Raw genomic sequence first — 25,109 nt, 5'->3', positions numbered from 1 at the left:
CACCCGCCCGTTCTCTTTACACACTGATGCTTCGGACTACGGGATTGGGGCAGTGCTCTCCCAAACTGGTCAGGATGGCCTCGATCACCCGATTTTATATGTCAGCCGGAAGTTATTCCCTAGGGAATTAAAATACGCTACGGTAGAAAAAGAATGCCTGGCAATTAAATGGGCCATTGAAAAACTGGCCTATTACCTGGAAGGACGCCGTTTTGAACTGTTCACTGATCACGCTCCATTACTTTGGATGGCGCGCAATAAAGCCAATAATGCGAGAGTGTTAAGGTGGTTCCTCTCACTGCAACCATACTCCTTTTCTATACATCACCGCAAAGGCTGTGAGAATGTTGGGGCAGACTTCCTATCCCGTCATCCACTCCCCGATCGTGAGTGTCCGGAGGGGGAGGTGTGTAACACAGCGGGGTCACCTCGACATAATGACTGTAAAGGAGTTGAAAACAGTAAAAGGTTAAACACTACCTCTTCCTCTCCACAGAACGTTGAAACAGAGGTAGACACGCAATCCACACACTGGCCCTTTAATTCTGAATGGACTTCGGAGTGGGAGGAGTCTCTTCAGGACACGGAAACCTCATCTGCCGAGATAGACGAATCAAGGGTGTGCTTTTTCACCCAGAGCAAAGAGGGAAGCGAGGAGGAAGACGGAAGGAGAGTGGAGCTAAGGAGGGACGAATATCTCGAGGACGAGTGGAGAGACGAGAAAGAAGACGGAAGAGGAGCGGTGCGACGGAAGACCGGGTCCGAGGAAAGACAGCCCAAGGACCAAACGGAGGACGACAAAGAAAGAACGCCAGGAGGCCAACGACACCACGAGTCGCCCAGCCATACACCCGGGGGAGGTGTATGGCTTAACCAGGTGCGTGACAAGCTACGGGGTTGGGTCACTCGTAAATAAATAGCATCGGACTAAGCCCGGGATTCCTTTCTCCCTGGTGGTTTTTCCCATACCCTGAGCACAATTACCCTCACCTCGGCCGTTAGAAACAGAGTGTATCACGTGTGTTTGGTCCCTCACTCCCCTCCCTGTGATCCACAACGCAGAACGGATACTGATGCACCGTTTTCTTGCCTTTTGTTTTCCCGGTTCTGCCTACTGAGAAGCAACACGGAAGTAGACGGAGACCTTCCTCGGCGGGCACCCGACCGAGGACGGAGAGCCGCATCCACGGATTCAGGCATCAGGAAAGCAGCAAGGAGCCGCTCTCCCAGACTTCCACGAATCACTAGACAGAAAAGCTCAGACTCATTATATTCTAAAATAAAGCCTAGAACTACTAGAATCAGCGTATTGCCTATTCTTCCCGCAACTGCTACACTACTCTTATAATGACTTGCGACGTGCGGAGTAGCCCTTAAATGGATGACTGACTTCCCGCAGGTTTCAAGTTGTGCAGCGTCCACATATCTCTTAAAGCATCCCACTCTCACAAGGGGTTCCCCAGGGCCCAATTTTAAGCCCAACTATTTTTAAGCTTTATGTTTGACCCTTGTCGGAGATTGTGGATCAACACCTCACCATTGTGTCTTACACGGATGAAACACAACTTATTGTCACCCGTTCCCAAAACATGGAGGAAGCAGCCACTAAGTTCTCCTCCTGCCTGAGGTACTTTGCCTTCTGGATGTCGAGTAACTGCCTTAAATTAAACCGTACCAAAACCGAGGTCCTAATCGTAGGAAAGTCCCCCTCCATTTGGTCCTCAGCTTGGTGGCCCCAGATTCTGGGCCCCACACCTATCCCAAAGGAAGAAGCAAAAAACCTAGGTGTATGGTTGAACCCCAAATTTTTTTGAGATCCACATTAGAAAGGTCACAGGGAAATGCTTCGGAATTCTCAGAATGTTGAGAAAAACCCTGTACATTCTCCCTGCATTGGCCAGAAAAGCCCTGGTTCATGCACTTGTAAATTCCCAGTTAGCCTATGGAAACACACTCTACCTTGGAGCAGCAAAAAAATGTCTCTACGAGCTGCAATGCATCCAAAATGCAGCGACATGTCTGGTCCTCAACCTTCCTAGAATAGCTTCTGCCTCGAATTCCCTTGACTCTCTGCACTGGCTACCTATTGAAAAAAGAATTCTCTTTAAAACCCTATGTTATTGTCATCAGAACCTGCAGGGCAAAGGCCCCAGTTATCTCCACCATCTTCTTGTCCTCCATCATCCGGCCCGTTATCTTAGATCAACCGGAGCCTACTTGGTAAAAGTACCCAAAGTCCAAAGAGCCAAAATGGATGCACGCTCGTTCGGATACTTGACAGCTAAAAACTGAAACGCATTACCTCTTTCTTCGCGCTGAGCCCATGGAAAATATTTTCCAGAAAAAACTAAAAACTTGGCTTTTACAATGGTGAGACCTGTATATTCTTTAGCCTGTTTAGCATTTCTGGCTCTTTCCAGCCTCTTTGGAGCGTGGTTTTTCCAGCGCAGGGACACACCGATTTGTGTAACCAGGCGCTTTAAAACTGTATTATTATTATTATTATTATTATTGTTTCTTACGGCACCGCAGCACTGAGCATCGATGCCGGAGCGTTAACACTGGTGCAGATATCTGAAGGAAAGTCTATTGCCCTTTCAGACGCCGAGCCAAACCAAAAGCAACCTCCACATATGTCACACTGACCACACCTCTGCCCTCTTTCTGACCATTTCCTTCCACACTAACATGAATTCAGTTAAGACAATGACTATTCCAGTCATGTTTATGATGTTGAAAACTTATTTCTGGATTTGCGGGAAGCCAGTGGCCTGGATACCTTTCCTGACACTGGCCTGCACTCCCCTTTCCCAAGAGTAGCTGGAGAAGAGTCTGCCTCTTTTGCCAGTGATAAGGAGAAAATGAAACAATTTTGTTTTGTAATTCTGAAATGTGAAGGAAACAAATATGTTTGAGGCATATGGGCTGCAGACCACACACTATTGCATTAGATCACCATCTGGTGGTGGCCCGGATGATTACACTTTGTTGTTGTCTTTGAAGAGTGTTTGTCTGTTGGATGACTCTTCCCTTAGATCGTAGTGTGCATGGGCATCGACTCCATCTTCAGATTGTTTTTTTCCGCCATCGGGCTTGGATGTTGTTCATCGTTCGGTCCCATTACCGATCTGTTTCGAATCCATAAATCATTCAAAATACCATCGGCATCGTCGTCGACATTGATTCCGGTTACCATTGTCGAATAGAAACTTCACTTCTCGATTCCACCGTTCGACGAGCCGTCGGGCCCAACTGCGCCATTGGGCCTTTGGCTCATGGAAAGAACACCCTTCAAGAAGTGCCCTCAGTGTGGACACAAATTCCCTCACACCGATCTTCATGAGGTTTGCAGTCTCGGCGTATCTCCAGAGCACGAGAGTCGAGACTGTGAGGCCTGCGCTTCGTTCCGGTCCAAGAAAACCATCAGGGACTGTTGAGCTCGAAGAGTAATGGCGCAGTCATCTTCGTCGACACCAGACCTCATCATAGACGAGGCTCCAATTGAAGTAGACGCCGAAGAACAACAGCATGAAGACATCGCTTCTGAAGAAGAGGATTCAGCTTCTGGAGTCGAGGATCAATCCGAAGATGGAGATCTTCCAGCTGGTCAACAGGTCATGAGTACAGACGTCGACCCTGTTCACTCCACCATAACGGGACAGGCTTTGGTTCCACCTCCACCTTCGTGTCCAGGTGCACACAGACCAAAACCTTCCAACGCCCCGCCTTCTGGCTCGGCAGCGAAGAATACAAAAAAGCCTCCAGTCGACTCGGGCTCGAGTCAGTCTGTCGGTCCCGAAAAGCAGAAGGTCCTTAAACCAAAATTAACACCGGCATCAAAACATTCTTCGATACCGAAAGTGGTTGAAGGGAAAGCAAGTTCGGCACCGAAAGAGGTTCCCAAAGCTACCGAACCAAAAACCACCCCGGTTTCGAAAAAAGTGGACCCGAAGAAGGTTTCGGAACGGAAACATACTTCGGCTCCGAAGGTAGATGAGTCGAAATGTACTCCGGGACCAAAAACTCCGGATCCAAAGAGCTCGTATCCTAGGAAAAAGTCTTCGGAACCGAAACAAAAGTCTGCTCCAAAGACAATAGACACTGTTAAACCGAAGTATTTCGGCCCCATACCATATAAATCGGCGCTGAAAAAAGATTTGCCAGTAGAAGAGCTTTTTAAACCTGATCCAAAGCAAAAAACTCTTCATATTAATCCAAAGACTGGACATATCACTTCTGTGTCTGAAAAGAGGAAAATGGAGTATCCTAAAACACCGCCAGTTCCTCTAAAAAAGCATGCTCAAACTTCACCAATGAGGACCCCTTCACCAGAAAGAGAAGTACCAGTAGATATTGCTCCTGTACATTCACCATCTAGTACACATAGTCTTATACCACAAGATGAGGATGATGGGGTTAGTTACTCACAGGACATAGAGAGTGAACATCACATGGATGACATTAATGACCCAGATGATATTCCTGGGCCATCAGGTGACCCATGGGAAGATTATAATGTACCAGATGCTCCAGATCTGCCACAAGATGATGTATACCTGTCTAGACCATCTCCCCCAGATGACAATATTGGGTTTACACAGCTCATTCATAGAGCAGCCACTTTCCATGGGTTAGACCTACACACAGATACAATGGAAGAAGACTTCCTAATGGACACTTTAATGTCATCACATAAGACCACAACCACACTTCCAATACTTAGTGGAGTGGTAAGACATTCACCTGAAATATTTAAGGACCCAGTCAGAGCAAGGGTAATTAATCCCAGACTAGAAAAGAATTACAAAGAGGCTCCAACTGATCCAGCATACATTAAAGGACAGTTGCCATTGGACTCACTAGTAGTGTCAAATGCAAGAAAAAGAGCTATTTTGCAGACAACAGGAGATGCTCCACCTCCTGACAAAGAGTCTAAGCTTTTAGATGCTTCGGGAAAACGTACCATTTCACAAGCTGCTAATGTCTGGAGGATTGCTAACACTCAAGCTTTGTTAGCAATGTATGATAGAGCTCATTATGATGAGTTAGAGTCACTCATGCAACACTTGCCAGAGCAATACAAAACCAGGGCTTCTGACCTAATACAGGATGGCAAAGTTATTGCAAATACCTCCATAAGATGTGCACTAGACACAGCAGACAGCTTCTAGAGCAATAAACACAGGGGTATGGTTGCGTAGACATGCATGGTTACGCATCTCTGGGTTTAAACCAGAAGTACAAGCCAGTCTTAAACCAGCCATTTGACCAAGTACATCTTTTTCGGTCCATCAGTTGATAGTGCACTAGAAAAGATGAAAAAAGATACAGACACGGCAAAATCCATGGGAGCTTTATAAACACAAGCCCATAGACCTTCCTTTTGTCGCTCCTCATACAAGGGCGCCTCTAAGGGTTTCCAAACTGACAATACCTCCTCTTCTTTTAAAGCGCCCAACCAAACCTCGCCTAATAAAGGATATTATAGCGGAGGTTATAGAGGAAACAACAATAAGGGTAGAGGTAGAGGAAACAACAATCGCAACACCTCTACTCCCAAACAGTGACTTCCCTTCCATCCCCCCAGACCATTCCAGTCCTGTTGGGGGGAGGTTACAGCAGTTCCTACCTGTATGGAACTCCATCACCAAAGACAGGTGGGTAAGACAAATAATTCAGTCAGGTTATGGTCTGGAACTCACTTCCACTCCTCCAACAATACCACCCAGACAGCGGCCTATGTCACAGGAACACCTCATACTGCTAAGACAAGAGGTGGAATCTCTACTGCAAAAGACTGCAATAGAACCAGTCCCAAAAGAGCATCAAAACACAGGGGTTTATTCTCTATACTTTCTCATACCCAAAAAGGACGGGTCACTCAGACCTATTTTAGATCTAAGGCCCCTAAACCTGTACAGCCCGTATGGTCACACTACAACATCGACAGTTGCTAAAGAAGGGAGATTTCCTTGCCACATTAGATCTCAAGGACGCCTACTTCCACATTCCCATACAACAATCGCACAGAAAGTACCTAAGGTTCATTCTAGAAGGTCAACACTACCAATTCAAGGTACTCCCTTTCGGAGTAACTACAGCACCTCGAGTGTTCACACAGTGTCTAGCAGTAGTAGCAGCACACTTAAGAAGGGACAACATTCATGTCTTCCCATATCTGGACGATTGGTTAATAAAATCCAAGTCATACAACCAATGTGTACAGCACACACATCAAACAATATGTCTGCTACACAAACTGGGATTCACAGTAAATCAAAAGAAATCCCATCTCCAACCATCCCTGTCTCAGCAGTATCTGGGTGCTACAATAGATACCTCCAAAGCAATAGCGTACCCCAACCCAGCAAGAATGCAAACTATGCAGGATCTTATCAAAATATTCCAGCCACAACACTCACTACCAGCTTGAGTGTTTATGCAACTAATAGGAATGATGGCATCTTGCCTTTTCATAGTGCCATATGCAAGACTACAAATGCGCCCCATTCAAGAGTGCTTGGCAAGTCAGTTGAATCAGGCTCCGCAACAAATAACAAATCTGGTGGTGGTCGACGACCGGACATATCGCTCTCTGCAATGGTGGAACACCAAGAACCTTTCCAAGGGCTGGCCGTTTATAGAACCTGTTCCACAGATAATACTAGCCACAGACGCATCTCTCACAGGATGGGGAGCGCATTTACAAAATCACACAGTACAGGGTACATGGATGATGCAACAAAAAATACTCCACATAAACCATCTGGAGTTATTGACGATTTTTCTAGCTCTAAAATCATTTCAGCATTACCTATCAAACAAAGCTGTTCTAGTCCGGCTGGACAATATGACAGCAATGTATTACATTCAAAAACAAGGAGGAGCACACTTCCTACAGCTCTCCCGGCTGGCACAGAGCATATGGAGATGGGCCATTCTTAGAACATTTTCCTATTAGCAGAACATCTCCCAGGAGTTCATAATCAAGTTGCAGATCTGTTAAGTCGTCAAAGACAACATATACACGAATGGGAACTTCATCATCAAGTTCTTCAGCCATTGTTTCAAAAGTGGGTTCAACCAGACATAGATCTGCTACAAAACACAACTCCTAATGCCCAAGCTTTGCCGCTAGATACCCACACCCATCATCCAAAGGTAGTGCGGTATGGATGAACTGGTCAAACAAATTTGTGTACGCTTTTCCACCTCACACTAATCCCATTCGTGGTACACAAGCTACAGCAACATTCTCTCACATTGATTCTCATAGCACCAACGTGAGCAAGACAACCCTGGTACACCACGCTACTAAAGATGTCAGTAGTACCACATCACAAACTAAAACTCTCTCCACATCTACTAACACAGAACCATGGAGAGATTATGCATCCAGACCCAATGCAGCTCAATCTAGCGATTTGGCTCCTGAGGTCTTAGAATTTGGATATCTAAATGTACCACCTGATTGTATGAATGTCATAAAAGAAGCAAGACGCCCTACCACTAGAGCATGTTATGCAGCAAAGTGGAAAAGGTTTGTTGTATATTTTACAAATAACCACATCAATCCCTTAGATGTTTCCATACAAACATTATATGCTATCTGTTACATCCTCGAAGATCTAACTTGGCGTATTCATCAATCAGGTTACATCTTGCTGCTATTGCAGCATATCTTCAAAACAGACATTTGTCATTGTTTAGAGTACCTCCAATCAAAGCGTTTATGGAAGGACTTAAAATAATAATTCCTCCTAGAATACCACCCTCTCCAGTGTGGAACTTAATTGTTGTTCTCACAAGACTTATGGGTCCTTCTTTCGAACCATTACATAAGTGTGAATTACAAATCCTTACATGGAAAGTTGCTTTTTTAGTAGCTGTAACGTCACTTAGAAGAGTAAGTGAGATACAAGCATTAACAATTCAAGAACCATTTATACAACTTCATCATAATAAAGTGGTTCTTCAAACAAATCCAAGGTTTCTGCCAAAGGTCATTTCACCTTTCCTCCTCAATCAATCTATTGAGTTGCCAGTATTTTTTCCCCAACCACAAACAGTGGCAGAAAGAGCTCTACATACATTAGATGTAAAAAGAGCGCTTCTATACTACATTGATAGGACAAAACCTTTTCGTAAAACGAAACAACTGTTTGTGTCTTTTTCTCCTAAGGGGAATCCAATTTCAAAATCAGGCATTGCAAGATGGAATGTTAAGTGCAGTATCAAAAAGCAAAACTCACTCTGTCTATTCCCCCTAGGGCTCATTCTACCCGTAAATTAGGGGCATCTATGGCATTCCTAGGTAACATACCATTAGATGACATCTGTAAAGCAGTTACATGCTCTACTCCGCACACATTTACAAAACACTACTGTGTAGATGTGCAGGCAAAACAACAAGCAAGTGTGGGCCAGGCTGTACTCAAAACATTATTTCAAACTACTGCAACAGACACGGGTGGTCGCCGCTAAGGGAGCAACTGCTGTGCAATCTATGCAATAGTGTGTGGTCTGCAGCCCATATGCCTCGAACGGAAAATGCTACTTACCAGTATGCATCTGTTCTTGGCATGTAGGGCTGCAGTACCACACACGCCACCCGCCTCCCCGGCTACTGGTGTCTGTTCCAGTATCATCTTATTTAGATACACAATACATGGTCATCTCTATATGTACTCCTACAACTCCATCATTTGCCCAACGGCAAAAACAATCTGAAGATGGAGTCGATGCCCATGCGCACTACGATCTAAGGGAGGAGTCATCCAACAGACAAAGACTCTTCCAAGACAACAACAAAGTGTTATCATCCGGGCCCACCACCAGATGGTGATCTAATGCAATAGTGTGTGGTTCTGCAGCCCTACATGTCAAGAACAGATGCATACTGGTAAGTAGCATTTTCCTTAAGTAGGACAAATCACAACTCTTTACTTGGTGATGCTCAAATAATAAATATTCATGGAAACGGGATTTCCAAACATTATAATTTGTGTACAGTATAGTTTGATCAGCGTAACTATATAGTTTTCAGTACAACTGTATACCTCATCAAATTTAGTAACCATTTCAATGGTAATGTGCTGTCTGTAAATGACAACGCACTACCACACGGTGCTTTAGGTTCGAGGCATGTGGGCTGCTGAATTCATATCTATAGCATAGATCGCCGCCTAGTGTTGGGTCCGGATGATTGCACCTTGTTGTCCTGGAAAAGTCTTCGAAGTATCACGAGATAGGTGGCTCCTCCCCTGGACTACAGTGCGCATGGGCATCGACTCCATCCTTAGATTGTTTTTTTCCGCCATTGGGTTCGGATGTGGTTTCGTTAACTCCGGTTCGGAATCGACAAAAACTTAGTTTTTCAAGGCCAAAAGGCCTTCTTTGACCCGTCGGTATTGTTCGCGTTCGGTGCCTCCCTTCCATCCAACTTTCCAGTCGGATTTCCCGTGAGTCGTGAGACTTCGAGGATCGAGGCCCAGTCGACGCAGCAAGACTTCGACGGCATGGAACGAAGTCCGTTCAAACACTGTCCCGTGTGTGGATCCAAATACCCACACATCGACGTCCACCCGGTCTGCAACAAATGCCTGTCGCCGGACCACGACGAGGCCAACTGCATGGCCTGTTCCAGGTTTAGGTAGAAGAAAACCATCAAGCTTCGGCGCGCCTAGAGGCCCGGCGATCGGCTCCGGCACCGGTGGACATCTTCGTCAATGAAGAAGCGGACGAGCAACAGGTCCATCTTCAAGTTTCGCCTCCTTCGGTGGTCGTCGAGTCCGACTACGAAGCGGACGCAGAGGGCCAAGACGTGGAGGAAATCGTCGAGGAGGTAGGAGACGACGATGAGGCCTACGGGGCCATGGAAGATAGCTCGGAGGAAGAGCTATACCCCGTTCGTACTTTTACTAAGGCTCGGGTCGAAGGATCGCCACATGGCCTTACCCTAGACCCTACACCAATATCCACGGCCCCGCCTTCCGGCCCGGCCACGGACACTTCGGCGGAGCCGCCATTACCTAAATCGAAACCGAAACTGTCGGTATCGACAACAACTAAGATGGCCGTCGCACCATCGAAACCAAAAACGACTGCTCCCCCATCGACGCCGTCGTCTTCGGTGGCCTCGAAGCCTAAGAAAAGTGTCGCACCCTCCGCGGTGGCGAAGGTGGTCGAGGACCCCGGCTCGCGAAGAGCCGCTGAATCGGTGCCGAGCGCGACAGCCGACCCGAAGCCGAAGAAAACGGGTGAGGCCGTTCACCCTGAGGCCGTCGAGCCGAAATCTACAAACCTGTCGACACCACGGCTGCCAAGGGCGCGAAGCCAAGGTCTGGCACTACGGCGCCAAAGGTCAAAGTTGCCGGGGCGAAGTCGTCGGCATCCACGTCCACTGCTGTGGTCGGGGATCGCAGTGCACCTCCATCGGATACGCAGAAGGTGCCAGCGCCCGAGTCTTCCTCTGGAGGTGGACCGAAGACATCGGTTGGGTCTACGAAGCCGTCCGCTTCCTTCACCAAGCAGGTCTCGGACTCCCTAAAACGTATTAAGGACAGAGCTTCCGCATCGGAACCGAAGATCCCTTCCGCCGCAAACAAGGCTGTCCCAACGCCCCAGGCTTCAAAGCAGATCCTTTTCACGCTACCACCTAAGGTGGCGCCGAAGGCCTTTGCACCGCGACCGGTGCCAAAGGACCCGGAGAGGTCCAAGTCGACTCCCCCTGCTGGGGGTTTCACGCGTCAGCAACACTCTGTCGGAGCAGTCGGAGCAGTACATCGACGCCGATACCGGGAAGCTAACGCTTCTGAAGAGGAAGATTACGGCGTCACAGCCTTTGGAGGCCTTCAGGATTCCCCTGAAACGCAAAAGGACTGAAGATGATACTCCTGTGATGGTCGAACCCAGCATTCAGCACCCTGCAAGGGGGCAACGCCATCACCCACCTATTCAGATGGAGACGATGGGGAGCAGCAGGATGAGGAGTATAATTTCCCAGCCCACACTGAGCCTGATGAGCAACAGGACTCGTGGGTGGACACAGGTGATCAGGGGGATCAGCAGGCAACCCTTGACCCTCAGGTGTTCAACATCAAGACGTCTCCCACAGAGGATTCCACAGCATTTCATGCTTTGATAGAAAGGGCAGCTAAGAACCATGATGTGAATATGCATGCTGACCCTGTGGAAGCTGATTTCCTTTTTGACACTTTCTCCACTGCGGAAAAAACTGTGAAAACTCTTCCCATGCTAAAGGGGGTCCTAAGGCATGCTGCGGACATTTTTAAGGAACCCACGAGAGCTAGGGTTGTTAACCCTCGGATTGAGAAAAAATACAGACCGGCACCTGGCGATCCAACGTATATAAGGGGCCAACTGCCGCTGGACTCTTTGGTGGTCTCTAATGCTCGCAAACGAGCTAACTCTCAAACCACGGGTGAAGCTCCTCCCCCGGACAAAGAGTCAAAAGTGCTAGAGGCGTCAGGGAAGAGGGTAGCAGCACAGGCGGCCAACATCTGGCGCATTTCAAACACACAGGCGCTGTTGGCCAGATACGACAGGGCACATTATGACACCCTAGAGACCCTGTTGCAACACCTGCCACACCAATACAAGGAAGGGGCTGAGATGCAAACTCATTTCCAATGCTGCTATCAAGTGCGCCCTTGACGTTGCTGATACAGCGGCTAGGGCAATCAATACTAGCGTGATGCTCAGGAGACAGGCTTGGCTCCGAACTTCCGGGTTCAAGCCCGAAATACAGACAACCATCCTCAACCAACCAGTCAACCCCGACAGGCTGTTTGGTCCTGAAGTCGACACCACACTGGAAAAAATTAAAAAAGATACTGAGACTGCCAAGTCCATGGGGGCTCTACAGTCACAGCAGTTTCGTGGGAACACTTTTCGTCGCTAAGGCAATCGGGTTGTTACCAGAGGCCAAATGTCACAACAGTCGCAGTTCAACAAAAGTGGGGCGCAGTCATCCTACCCCAAACAGAGTAGAGGTGGATACCGGGGCAACAGCTCAAAGGGCAGAGGCAGAGGCAACAACAGTTCCCGCTCCTCTGCCACCAACAAGCAGTGACTCCCTGTCACTCCCCCCCGACCACCCAACACCTGTCGGGGGGGACTCCAGCGGTTCCTGTCAGTGTGGCACTCCATCACCACGGACAGGTGGGTCAAGCAACTTATCCAGTTCGGCTATTGTTTAGAGCTGACAGACACTCCACCCAACATGCCCCCAAAGCAACGTCCTATGTCACAAGAGCATTTGCACTTATTGCAGCAGGAGGTTCTGGCCATGCTGCAAAAGGGCGCGATAGAGCTCGTGCCGGTGGAGGAAGAAGGCACAGGGGTATATTCCCTGTACTTCTTAATCCCGAAAAAGGACGGCACACTCCGACCGATTCTAGACCTACGGCCCCTAAACCGGTACATCCTCTCAGAACATTTCCACATGCTAACACTGCAACAGGTTCTTCCACTGCTGAACAAAGGGGACTTTCTCGCGACCTTAGACCTCAAGGATGCCTACTGTCACATCCCACTCCACCCCTCCCACAGGAAATACCTCGGGTTCACCATTCAAGACAAGCATTACCAATTCAAAGTCCTTCCTTTCGGGGTGACCACAGCCCCCAGAGTATTTACCAAATGTCTGGCGACAGTGGCGGCGCACCTCAGGAGACAGAACGTCCATGTCTACCCTTACCTGGACGACTGGCTTGTTCAAGCGAAGTCGGCCCAGCAGTGCGCGGCCGACATGTCCCACACCATTCACCTTCTTCACAGTCTGGGGTTTTCACTCAACTATCCGAAGTTGCACCTTCAGCCAGCACATGTGCGGCAGTATTTAGGCGCGACGATAGACACGTTGGCGGCTACGGCTCAGCCGAACCCAGCGAGGATAAGCAACATGCAGTCGCTAATCCTACAGTTCAGACCACAACACTCACTGCCTGCAAGAGTGTTCATGCAGTTGATAGGCATGATGGCCTCCTGCATCTTCATTGTCCCACACGCAAGTCTCCATATGCGTCCGCTCCAAGAGTGCTTAGCACGTCAGTGGAATCAGGCTCACGGGCAGTTGAAAGAGCTAGTGTTGGTGACCGGTCGGGCATACAGCTCTCTGCATTGGTGGAATCCACACAACCTTTGCAAGGGCCGACCGTTTCAAGAGCCTGTGCCACAGATTATCCTGACGACGGACGCATCTCTCCAAGGGTGGGGAGCTCATGTGCTCCACTACACAGTGCAGGGACTGTGGACAACGCAGCAACAGAAGATGCACATCAACTACCTAGAACTGATGGCAATCTTCATGGCACTCAAGTCCTTCAAAGTACATCTGTGCAACAAAGTCGTGTTGATCCGGACGGACAACATGACAGCCATGTACTACATCCAAAAGCAGGGAGGTACACACTCTCCACAGTTGTCTCATCTGGCTCAGAGCATGTGGAAGTGGGCCATTCAGAGGAACATCTTCCTCATGGCGGAACACCTCCCAGGCAAAGACAATCAAATGGCGGATCTGCTCAGCAGGTACAGCCACCAACTGCACGAGTGGGAGATACATCCATCAGTACTCCGCCCGTACTTCCAGCAGTGGGGTCATGCAGAGATAGACCTGTTTGCCACAAAGGAAAACGCAAAATGCCAAAGCTTTGCCGCCAGGTTCCCTCACCCACAGTCGCAGGGCAATGCGATATGGATGAACTGGTCAGGCAGATTTGCGTACGCTTTTCCACCAGCGCCTCTCATCCCACTGGTGGCAAGGAAACTCAAACAACACTCGACGACGCTCATCCTGGTTGCTCCAACGTGGGCACGCCAACCATGGTACACTACGTTTCTGGAACTCTCCGTGGTGCCGCATCAAAGGCTGCGCCTCACACCGGGGCTTTTGACGCAGAACCATGGCGACATTCAGCATCCAGATCCGCAACAGCTCAACCTGGCGATCTGGCTCCTGAAGTATTTGAGTTTGGCTACCTTAATCTGCCTCCTGAATGCATGGACATCATCCGGGAGGCTAGAAAGCCCACTACCCGAGCTTGCTATGCAGGTAAATGGAAGCGGTTTGTCATGTACTGTACTACCCACAATATCAACCCGCTAGATGCATCCATTCCAGATATCATCTGCTATTTGTTACATCTCTACAAATGCAATCTGGCATATGCTTCTATTCGGATACACTTATCCGCCATAGCGGCTTATCTCCAAAACAGGCAGCATCTCTCTGTTTTCAGAGTGCCGGCCGTTAAGGCCTTCCTGGAAGGCCTGAAGCGCGTCATCCCTCCCAGGACCCCGCCAGCTCCTGTGTGGAACCTCAATGTGGTCCTCACCAGGTTGATGGGCCCACCTTTTGAGCCTCTCCATTCCTGTGAGATTCAATTCTTGACATGGAAGGTGGCTTTTCTCATTGCCATCACTTCTCTACGGCGAGTCAGTGAGCTGCAGGCGCTCACTGTCCAAGAGCCATTTATTCAAATTCATCCCAACAGGGTTGTGCTGCGCACTAACCCTAAGTTTCTTCCAAAGGTGGTGTTGCAGTTTCATATCAATCAAACCATTGAACTGCCCGCATTCTTTCCAAACCCAGAAACTGTCGCCGAAAGAATGCTCCACACTCTTGATGTCAAAAGAGCGCTGATGTACTATATTGACAGAACAAAAGATTTCAGAAAAACACAACAGCTCTTTGTTGCCTTCTCAGCCCAGCACAAAGGCAACCCCATTTCCAAAGCAGGAATTGCCAGATGGATCGTTAAGTGCATTCAAATTTGCTATCACAAGGCTAAGCGCACTTTAACGGTCCCCCCCAGGGCCCACTCCACTCGCAAGTTGGGGGCCTCCATGGCGTTCCTAGGCAATATTCCTTTGGAAGACATCTGTAGAGCAGCCACATGGTCTACACCACATACGTTCACTAAGCATTACTGTGTAGACGTCCATTCCAAGCAGCAGGCAGCTGTAGGGCAGGCTGTTCTTCGAACACTTTTTCAGGCTTCTGCAACTGGCACGGGCAGCCGCCGTTAGTGGGGGGACTGCTATGTATTCTATGCTATAGATATGAATTCAGCAGCCCACATGCCTCGAACTGAATATGCTACTTACCAGTATGCATCTGTTCTTGGCATGTAGGGCTGCTGACATTCATATCGCCCGCCCTCCTCCCCGGCGCCCGTAGCGGTTGCAGACTTCTTATTCTTACACATACTCTTACACATGGTCATCGTTTACACTATTGCACTCCATCTTTGCCACAATGGCTAAACACAATCTAAGGATGGAGTCGATGCCCATGGGCACTGTAGTCCAGGGGAGGAGCCACCTATCTCGTGATACTTCGAAGACTCTTCCAGGACAACAAGGTGCAATCATCCGGACCCAACACTAGGCGGCGATCTATGCTATAGATATGAATGTCGATTCAGAAAAGGGGGTGGTGATGAACAGAGTGTCTGAATTAAGCAGACCACTCTTACCCAGTCAAAAGATCAGGGCTTGATCCATCACCGTTATTTAGCTCACTGCCCCATCCCAGCTCAGAACCTGGCTATATGCAAATTAGTCTGTCCCTGGCCCAGTGCATCATGGGAACAGGGCAGACCAAACTACCAAGCCAATTCTTCACCAGAAAGGAGACAAGCTACCGGGGACCGGTTTCTGGCATTTCAGCCTTGTCGGCCCGGCTTGCTTGAATCCTGATGGAGCAGTGAGCATGAATGTCAGCAGCCCTACATGCCAAGAACAGATGCATACTGGTAAGTAGCATATTCATTACATGTCAATCAAAGCTAAGTGTGTTGTTTAAGCTTGTCATACTAAAAAGTAGGTTGTGGTTCTAAAACGTTTAGGAAGCGCTGACCTAACATATTTAAAGGATCTCAATGCAAAGGTACGCTCTCCTGGGCTTGCTCTCCTGGGCTTGCTCTCCTGGGCTTGCTCTCCTGGGCTTGCTCTCCTGGGCTTGCTCTCCTGGGCTTGCTCTCTTGGGCTTGCACTATTGGGCTCGCTCTCTTGGGCTTGCTCTCCTGATGCTCCAGTTTCACTAATGTTTTCACCCTTTTAGAGGCTTGGGGAGGGGATACCAACCGAGGCAATGGCAGACTGTGCTTCAACTACAGTAGCCCTCTCAGTACTTAAGCGGTAGGGTCCGGTGATGGGGCCGCCAGTATCCATGCCCTCAGGGGCAAAAATGTACCCAAACAACTGGCCCAAAACAGATTTAAGTCACTCTTTGCAGCTCGCAATCAGAACCCACATTGGCTCCTCACCACATTTATCACAGGGTTAAGAGCAAGTGATAAATGGGAGTGAAAAAGCCCCTGGAAATGGAGCAAGTCGTGCGGAGGGAGCCTTTTTATCCTGGGTTTGCATGGCTGTTCCCCATTCCGAGGGCTTTATCTCTTAATTGCTTTGTTGAGGGATCAATTACTGCATGGAATTGGTAATCACAACCTTCTTGCACTATGCAGCTCATGATTAGCCACTTACTGTCCTGCACCTGTGTCACTTACACACAAATGTGTACGATTAAAACATACCTACATAGAATGAGCTAATCTATATGTTTTCATCGTGATCTTGTGTCATTTCCTTCAATGCTTTGCTGGTTGCTTTATTTTTCAGTCCTCTTGAATTGTTTCTGTTCTTAAAATTAAATTTGCTTTTATATTGCCACAGTGGCCTAGTAAGTTTTTGCTTTGTTAGGAAGTACTTACTGAAATATTATGTTTAATTATATTTATTGGTGCTTCCATTACTATGTGTTTTTTTTATTTTTGCAGATGTGTACATTGCAACGTTGTGTACTCGGAGGTGCCTTCTCTTAAGGCTCATATTCAAGGTGCTCATTGTGAAGTTTTCTACAAATGTCCAATTTGTCCAATGGCTTTCAAATCTGCTCCCAGCACACACTCCCATACATATACCCAACACCCAGGTGTCAAGATTGGAGAACCAAAGTAAGAATAAGATTATATTATTTTTCATTTTAATTTTTCGAAATTAAATATATATTTAACTTCTGTTATTCTGTTTATCTTATTCTACTTCAAACAGTAAATGAATATAAGTTCCATGCTGCTGGTTAACTCTGATCCTCTTGTGAATCTTTTCTGGATTTACCTGCTGTGCATCATTCTGCCATCTAGTGGTTTGGTCTAGAATTCTCTGTTCTATCCTTTTGTTTTTTTTCTGCTGGGCGGCATTGACCATTTGGTGTTTCAGATCCTTTCCTGTGACATCAGGCCCTCACCCTGGAAGCCCATTTGTTTGGCTGCCATCTTCAGACTCTTTTTTGTGGCGTTGGGTTTGGAACACAGAAGATTTTAAAAGATATTCACTGAGTTTTAAGAGCAAAACATCTGAAAACAATGAAAGAACACCATTGGATACAATAGCAATGTCAAGGGAAGGCACATATCTCACTATCAGAACACAACCATCTGAATCCACGTCAACCACAATGGTCTGAGAATGCAGGTAATGGATGGAGCATACCCCTTTTATATTTTACCCATAGTTCTACAATAAGTGTGGCCAAAATGACGCACATTCGGTCATCAGCCTTTGTCTCCCTAATATGCCAACACAGAGGGTTGTACAGTGCACACAGTGTTCCAGCCCAAGACGCTGAAGGGAAGCGAAAAGCAAAGGTGTGCACACTAAGTCATGGCAAAATCGAAGTCATCCAACACCAAGTTGGCACAGGGAGAGAACTCAGAAGGAGAGACCGATAAAATAGAGGGAGGAGCTGAAACGTAGGGTTGGAGTTGAAACAGAAGGCTGTGCTGACAGCAAAACCAATGGTGATCGAGGGAAAGTGAAAATAAAAGATCTACTACCTACCAAGGAACCTTTCACCTCCACCCCTGCTCCTAAGGACTTGCGCCAAGACCCCCCTTCCCCTCTCGCTTCCCCTTTCGCTTTCCCTACGCCTCCTCCAGCCCAACACCCCGACTTGGCAGCGCGCCTGGATGACATATCTCCAATTGCACCTTCTCACCTCCGAGCTACTTGAAATGAAAGCCCTCTATAATGATCTTTTCTCCATGATCAGCTTGTTCCCCAGATCTGCGAAGATGCCCAATGTTTCCACTAGAGAGAGTGATTGCATTGGTCAGCCCTCACCCCCCCTCCCCCATCCTGAAATACATTCCCCTACCCACCGATTCCTCCTGGCCTAGAAGATGTGTGTGTGTCCCCCCCCCCCCCCCCCATCGTCCATGGATCTCCTTGTCACTTACAACTCTTACTCAACCCGTTCCAACCACAACGTGATCCAGCCGAGTCAAATTCAACCTATCCATTCTAACCCGTACAGAGAACCTCCTCGCAATCCTTGAAGCAGCAATATTGACAACCTCACTCGTGTGGCTGTCACCCAGACGCCTCCCGCCCCATTCCATTACGTCTCAAATGTGCATTACTCAATTGCAGATCAGCCAGCAAACATGCCTCCAATATCTTTGACCTCATCCAACACAAGGACTTCGACATCATCAGCCTCACTGAAACTTGGCTAAATCCCTCCTCCACTCCTATCCTAGACCTCCTAATACCACCCACTCACAATATAATTAGGCTAGATAGAGCTCGGAAGTTGGGTGGTGGCCTAACCTGTAGTAACAGAAACGCAATCTCGATCTCTCAATGTGATTACTCTACGCCTTCCTCCTGTGAATACCTTTGTCTCAGCATCTCATGCAAGAACCTACCGATTTGTAAACTTCCCACCTTCTACCACCCCCTGGGGGACAAGGTCCCCTTTATCGAGCAAATAATGGAAATCATCTCCGTCAATGTTGATTCAACTGTGGCCCAAATCTTCCTGGTGATTTCAACCTCCACTGGTCGAACCCCGATGACACCGCAGTATCCTGCCTAAAATCGTTCTTAAATTAGCAAGACCTGACTCAGTACTGTGACCAACCAACCCATATAAAATGAGAAACCTTAGATCTCATTATCTCAAATGAACAGTCCATCACCTTGGATTCCATTATCCCATGTGACTGGTCCGACTACCACTACATCCTCTTTTTTATCAACAGGGAGATGTGCTAGAGGAAGGCTCAACCCATAAAAGTAAAGATCTGGAAAAGGGACCTCAGATCAATATACTCCGATAAAATAGCAAGTGCAGTCACTCACTCACTCCTACAATTCGACCATCTCCAAGATCATGGATGTTTTCTCTCCAATCCAACAAACAAATGCCTCAACAAAATTACCCAATTCCTGGTATAATGATAATTTAAATACGGAATGCCGCAACCTGAGATCACTCGAAAGTTTCTAGCGATCCAATCCCTCTGTGGACCAATGAAAACCCCTTAGAGAGGCTAGGAGCCTTTACAACAAACAAATTAAGAGCGCGAAGGCTGACTATTTCAGACACCAATTGAATCAAGCGGCCAACAGCCCCAAGAAACTCTTCGAATTGGTCAAACAGCAATCAGTTGTAGGTCCAATCCACTCGGATCCTGGTGGCAGCTCTCCCTCCTGCGATGAACTTGCTGCTTTCTTGACTGAGAAAGCAAGACTCATCACCATTGACCTCGCCTCTAAGAAGGCTCTATTGCCTTCCTCCAGTGACAGATCACCTCTTGACCTCTGTGAAAAACGCAGATCTACTAACCTGAACATGAAGAACAATGCGTCCTAGAACACATTTACCCCATTTAGTGAAAAAGCCATCACCAAGATCCTTCATAACATAAACCCATCCAACCACTTCAATGATCCCTTGCCACTGGCCATCTTCAAAGATATCAAGAATGTTCTCATCCCCACTTGGACAAGGATTGTAAACGCCTCACTCTCTCAAGGCATGATCCCCGATTGTCTAAAGGCAGCTCAGGTTTCACCTATACTGTAAAAACCCAACGCAGACAAGGCTGATCTCAATAACTTCCGTCCTATCTCCAACATTCCCACCCTAGCGAAACTCATTGAAAAATGTGTTCAATCCCAACTTTGTGCTCACACAGAGGATTATCAACTCCTTGACCAGCATCAATCTGGCTTTCGGAAGGAGCACAGCACCGAATCTGCGCTCATTCACGTTATGGATGAAATTTTAAAAATGCTTGACCAAAACGAATCCTGCCTCCTGATCTTCCTGGACCTTTCCTCAGCATTCAACACAGTTAATCATGACAACCTCCTTTCCATTCTGGAAAACAAGATGGGTTTTTCTGGTCAGGTTCTACAATGGTTCTCGTCCTTCCTCCACCACAGATCTCAAAGGGTCAAGGCAAACCACTCTCTCTCCCAGCCCTTTCCAGTTCACATGGGGGTTTCCCAAGGGTCCGCCCTTTCTCCTATCCTCTTCAACCTGTTCTTGGAACCATTAGCTAACTCTTTAAACTCCACGGACACTCTCTTTCATATGTATGCGGACGATACACAAATCTATGTGAAAATCTACTCCCCGGAAAATGTAATCTCTCTCAACACGACCCTATCCTCTACTCAAAACTGGTTAACTGCGAACCATCTCTTGCTCAACACCTCCAAAACAGAATTATGGTCATCTTCCCTACTAACAACACCCCCAAGCTTGGCTTGACCTTTGGTTGAATCCCCTCACTGCCTTCAACCGCACTCCTCTCATCGTAGACTCAGCCAAATCGCTCTAAGTCACCCTGGACAAGCACCTGAACATGAAAAATCACATCCGTAAGGTCTGCAAGGTAGCAAATCACTTGAGGAGGACACTCAGGAAGATCAACCCTTTTCTTCCTCAAAATGATTTCAAGCTGGTGGTCCAAGCGCTTGTCCTGCCGAGCCTTGACTACGGCAGCACGACCCTCTGCGGCCTACCCAAATACACTCTGGCTCCTCTAAGAGTATCGCTGAACTCTGCTGCTAGACTGGTTACAGGCTCAAAGAGAAATGAGCACACATCCCCAGTCCTAAAATCTCTTAAATGGCTGCCCTATGAAGCACGTATTCAGTTAAAGATTGCTGTTCTTACGCACAAAGCTCTTCACTTCAATACCCCCAGGTACCTAGCGCAAAAACTTGAGCTTTCTTGTGGGGCAAGAGCGCCAATATTTTCCTCTTGAAACCACTCATCCTTAAGAAAAAGAGAACCTGTCACAGACCCTTCCCTGCCGCCGCCCCAAAGATTTGGAACTCTCTTCCTCCAGAAGTACGCAGAATCTTTGCAACGACAGCGCTCAAATTGGAAACCAAAAGATTCTTAATGAATAAATTCTTACCCTGCTTGGGCAGGGCTCACCTATTCAAAGGCTTTATTCCTACTTCCTTCGTACCATCATCCTTTACTGCTCTTCTTTTCCATGCACAACACTCCCCTCTGGGCCCGCGTAAACTTGTTTATTGTATGACCCTCCATGGTGCAACTGTCCCTGAATTTGTAACAATTCCTCCTCCTTTTTTTATTTTATTTTTTACTAGTACTTGTTGTCGACTATTCAATTATGTCCTCCTTTCATCCTAATGTAAAGCGCTCCGATATTCCCCTGGATCTTGTTTGCGCTATATAAAACTTTATAAATAATAAATTGTATTGAAGCCATAATTGAATCATTGCGCAGAAAAAAAAGGGATTGCGACAGATCCGTGAAGGAATTTAGAATCTCTCTTAAACCACAGATGGAGAGAGAACCGGAAGTGGTAGAGTTTGAGCCACCAATCATTCCAGATCCGCACTAATATAGAACCTAAATCTGGAGTCTGGTCCATTTGAGCCAATGCTCAAATCTGACCTCAAACACCTAACCTTCACAAGGCATTCCTGATAGTCACCAGCTCCCTAAGAAGGGTTAGTGAGCCACCAGCACTCAACACAGTAAACGTACTTGCAAATACACAAGGACAGAGTGGTAATGAGAACAAACCACAGTTCCTATCAAAGGTGATTTATCACTTACTTGTCAACCAAACGCTACAATTACCAGAGTGGCAGCTCCTCCACTAAGGTCGAGGAGCGTCGCCCCACTGCTCAAAAGGAATTTTTTAAAATAATTTATTGTTATGAACATTTCAGTTTTCCTATTGCAGCCAGTTGCTCTCTGGGTGGGGCGGGCCTAGCCAGAACAGGGGGAGGAGCGGTTTGCACTCCCTAACCACATACAACTACTTTCCCGGCCCTGATGGCCCAGCCAAACAGTCACATGAACTTTTATCTTCCCCACCAGGCTGTAATGCACAGCCTGGTGAGGAACACGCCAGCCTCCCATTCTCCATCTGAGCACCGCACCACGGCTCTCAGACCAATCACAAGGCTTCATTGCAGTATTGTGATTGGCTCAGGAGAGCATGGGAGCCCAGGTGCTTCCTGCTGCCGGACCGGAGACGGGAAGAGGACAGAGGAGAGGCGGCAGTTGGCCGTTTTCAGGTAAGTGTTTTTTTTTTCCTTCGCTGATCTCCCTTGCATGCTCATTTATCTTACTTTGTTGTTATGGTTACATGCTGGATTTACATGTTTTGTTTGTTTAGTCAAGACAAGCATGCGCATAAACTTTCTTAATGATGCAGTGACAATAGTGGCCAATTGTAAAAAGTGCATACTGTGCAATATCTTTTAAGTTCAACACTTCAATAGAAACTGCTTCTTCTGGCTACTTTTTATACCACAGTTCTTTGCGAGTGTAGCCTAACTCTGTTAATGCATCCTATTCAGCTACCTACTATTATTATTATTAAGCCCAGGTTTATAATTTTATAAATAAACCATTCTTTTTTCTGCACAACTGTAGTTTTTATTATTTATGCTATGATTTGTAACGCGCTTAAAACAATTGCAGCATCTTATATAAAAAAAACGTATCTGCTAGCAAAAGTGTGCTTCTCCTTAACAGTGCTATGATGTTGTGAGCTAGAAGTCTAGAACATACTATATTAATGCAAACTTTTAAATATATTATTTTATGCACTATCACACCTAACTTCCCTATCAAAGTATCATATGTACCCAACCATCACTCCCTACCATACCTAACTACCAGACATACTTATCTACTACACCTACCAACCAGTGCTATTTCCCTGTCGTATACCATTCTAATTGGACCTCTGTCTCATAGCAAGGTCCTCCGTCCACCCTACAGTTTCCATAAATACTCCTCTGGGACCATGTGTGGAGTCACTCGGAGTATTTTGAAGGACGTTGAGTAAGCGCTAGTGATTTCATTATTTTAAAGGGCACACCATCCGTTTTGGAGGCAGCCAGTCTGTCAGTATGTGTATGACCGGAGTCCCTAATAGTGCATTTGAAGAATTCAGAATTTAGGTTGGGCGATACCCGAACTCCCATCTGCATTCCCACACTAGGCTGCTAATTTGAGCATCACCTCATAGGCACGAGGCCAGGGGCTCTGTCTCCAGGGCAAACAGGAACTGTAACATGGGCAGCCCAGCTTAGTGCCTCACCCCAGCTGAAATATGTCAGCGGGAGTGCCATTGTATGTTTGCCCCAGGACTAGTATATAACAGTCTGATTCACCGCAGGAACCCCAGTCCTAACCCCATTTCCCTAAGGTGAGTATTAAATAAGGCCATTCAACAGAACAGAAATCCTTTTCAGTGTCTAATGACAAAATGACAGCAGGCTTCCTCAGAGTTTATGCTTGGACAGACAGCCACACAGGGTGAATTAACTTATCTAGAATGTTGTACATCCAATTTACCAGTACCTTTGCCAGCATCTTCATCTGCAATAGTCCGGATGTAGAGAGGCCTTTAGGCAGGCAAATTCCTTAGGTGATTTGCTTTGTTTGTAAATTAGGGTTACCATAGCTAATCTTGTGGAACAATTCTGTTTATTAAAGCCCAGTCAGGGCAATGCAAAGCTGTTTGCCTACACCAGAGGCCGGCAATGGTCGATAAAGCAGAAAGAGCTCTTATCACAGATTTCTGCCTACAACCCTTGGAACTGCAGGGTAAGTCAGGCACTTTTAAGTAAACCAGTCAAACAACTCCCTACCTCCCAAATCGCAATAAAAACAGCAATTACATGGTCGGTAATGTCGGCCTCACAATATGGTACGGTATAGGAAGGGAAGATGGTATGATTCTAGGTGGCGCCTAGCTCTCTGTGGGGATCTCGTAGGGGATTAAAGCCGTCGGTAGGCTGAGCACGTCCGTTCTTAGAACTCGGAGGAAAGAATTTGAATAAAGGGTGCAGCTTGAATCCACCGACAAGTTTCTCCATCCCCAGGATAAACCAGAGTTTGTGTAGCCAGGAGGTGTGATTGGGAGTCATATCAGTGCCTCGGAGTTATAGAATCGCCTGCTGAGACGCCCCCAAGGCTAGGTCTATTTTCCTCTCCTGGTTAGAGCGTGGCGGATAAGTCGAGGAGTTTGGTAGTCCAAGGATAGTATATGCTGGGAACCTTTGGATTGTAGTGTGAAAGACAGAGTCAATATCGGTCACTATTTAATCCCAGTAACAGGTGAGTTTCGGACTATGCAGTAGAAGGTGGAGTAGCATCCCAGTATCCTGCATACTTTTGAGCTCCCTGCGTTCCATTTGTGAAGTCTCTCTGGGGTCAGGTACCAGTAAGAGACAATTTTATGGATGGTCCCAGTGCTCGCCATATCATGTGCTGTTTGATGTACTCTGTAAAAGATATCCATCTACTCTTTGGAAGTAAGGGGTCTCCCCAGCTCCGGCTCCCATCTCGCCTGCCCATTGGATTTAGCCAGGGAAGACTCTTTGCCTAGCATATCGCATAGTTCAGTATGAGGTGCTTGTCGTCCGTTTAAAGGAGTATCCATTACTCAAAAGAGGTCATGGGTTGCCCTGCCCCCTGCTGTTCTCAATGTTGCAATCGTAAATATTGTATACAGTCGGAATCTGCTAAGAAAAAATCTGCTTTGATCTGATCAATGGGAAGAAGCCCTTGTATATCAAAGAGGCATTGCATTGATTTGCCACCTCCTTTGCCCCGTTGCCAGAACATTTCTTGTTCCATCTCTAGGTTGCAGTCTGGGTTCGCTAAAATCTCAGTCATGGGGGAGGGGAAAGTCGTGAGATCTGCTATGAGCGCTATGAAGTCCCATACTTTGAGTGTGGACCTCGTCACCGGCAAGGAATGGAGGCCAAAAGCTTT

General features: G+C 47.1%; 1 protein-coding gene across 2 annotated transcripts in view; it reads left to right on the top strand.

Annotated features, from left to right (window-relative positions):
* Positions 1-25,109, top strand: part of ZNF532 (zinc finger protein 532) — a 388,260-nt gene that overhangs the window by 276,219 nt on the left and 86,932 nt on the right. For both annotated transcript variants that reach the window (XM_078674895.1, XM_078674894.1), the window contains one exon: positions 16,809-16,985. In XM_078674895.1, coding sequence (XP_078531021.1) covers positions 16,809-16,985 — 177 coding nt within the window. The remainder of the gene's footprint in view (positions 1-16,808; positions 16,986-25,109) is intronic.

The sequence above is a fragment of the Lissotriton helveticus genome, chromosome 2_1, assembly GCF_964261635.1.
Source record: "Lissotriton helveticus chromosome 2_1, aLisHel1.1, whole genome shotgun sequence".
NCBI lineage: Eukaryota > Metazoa > Chordata > Amphibia > Caudata > Salamandridae > Lissotriton > Lissotriton helveticus.
The sequence above is the reverse complement of the archived record's forward strand: the minus strand, read 5'-3'. Positions and strand labels throughout refer to the sequence as shown.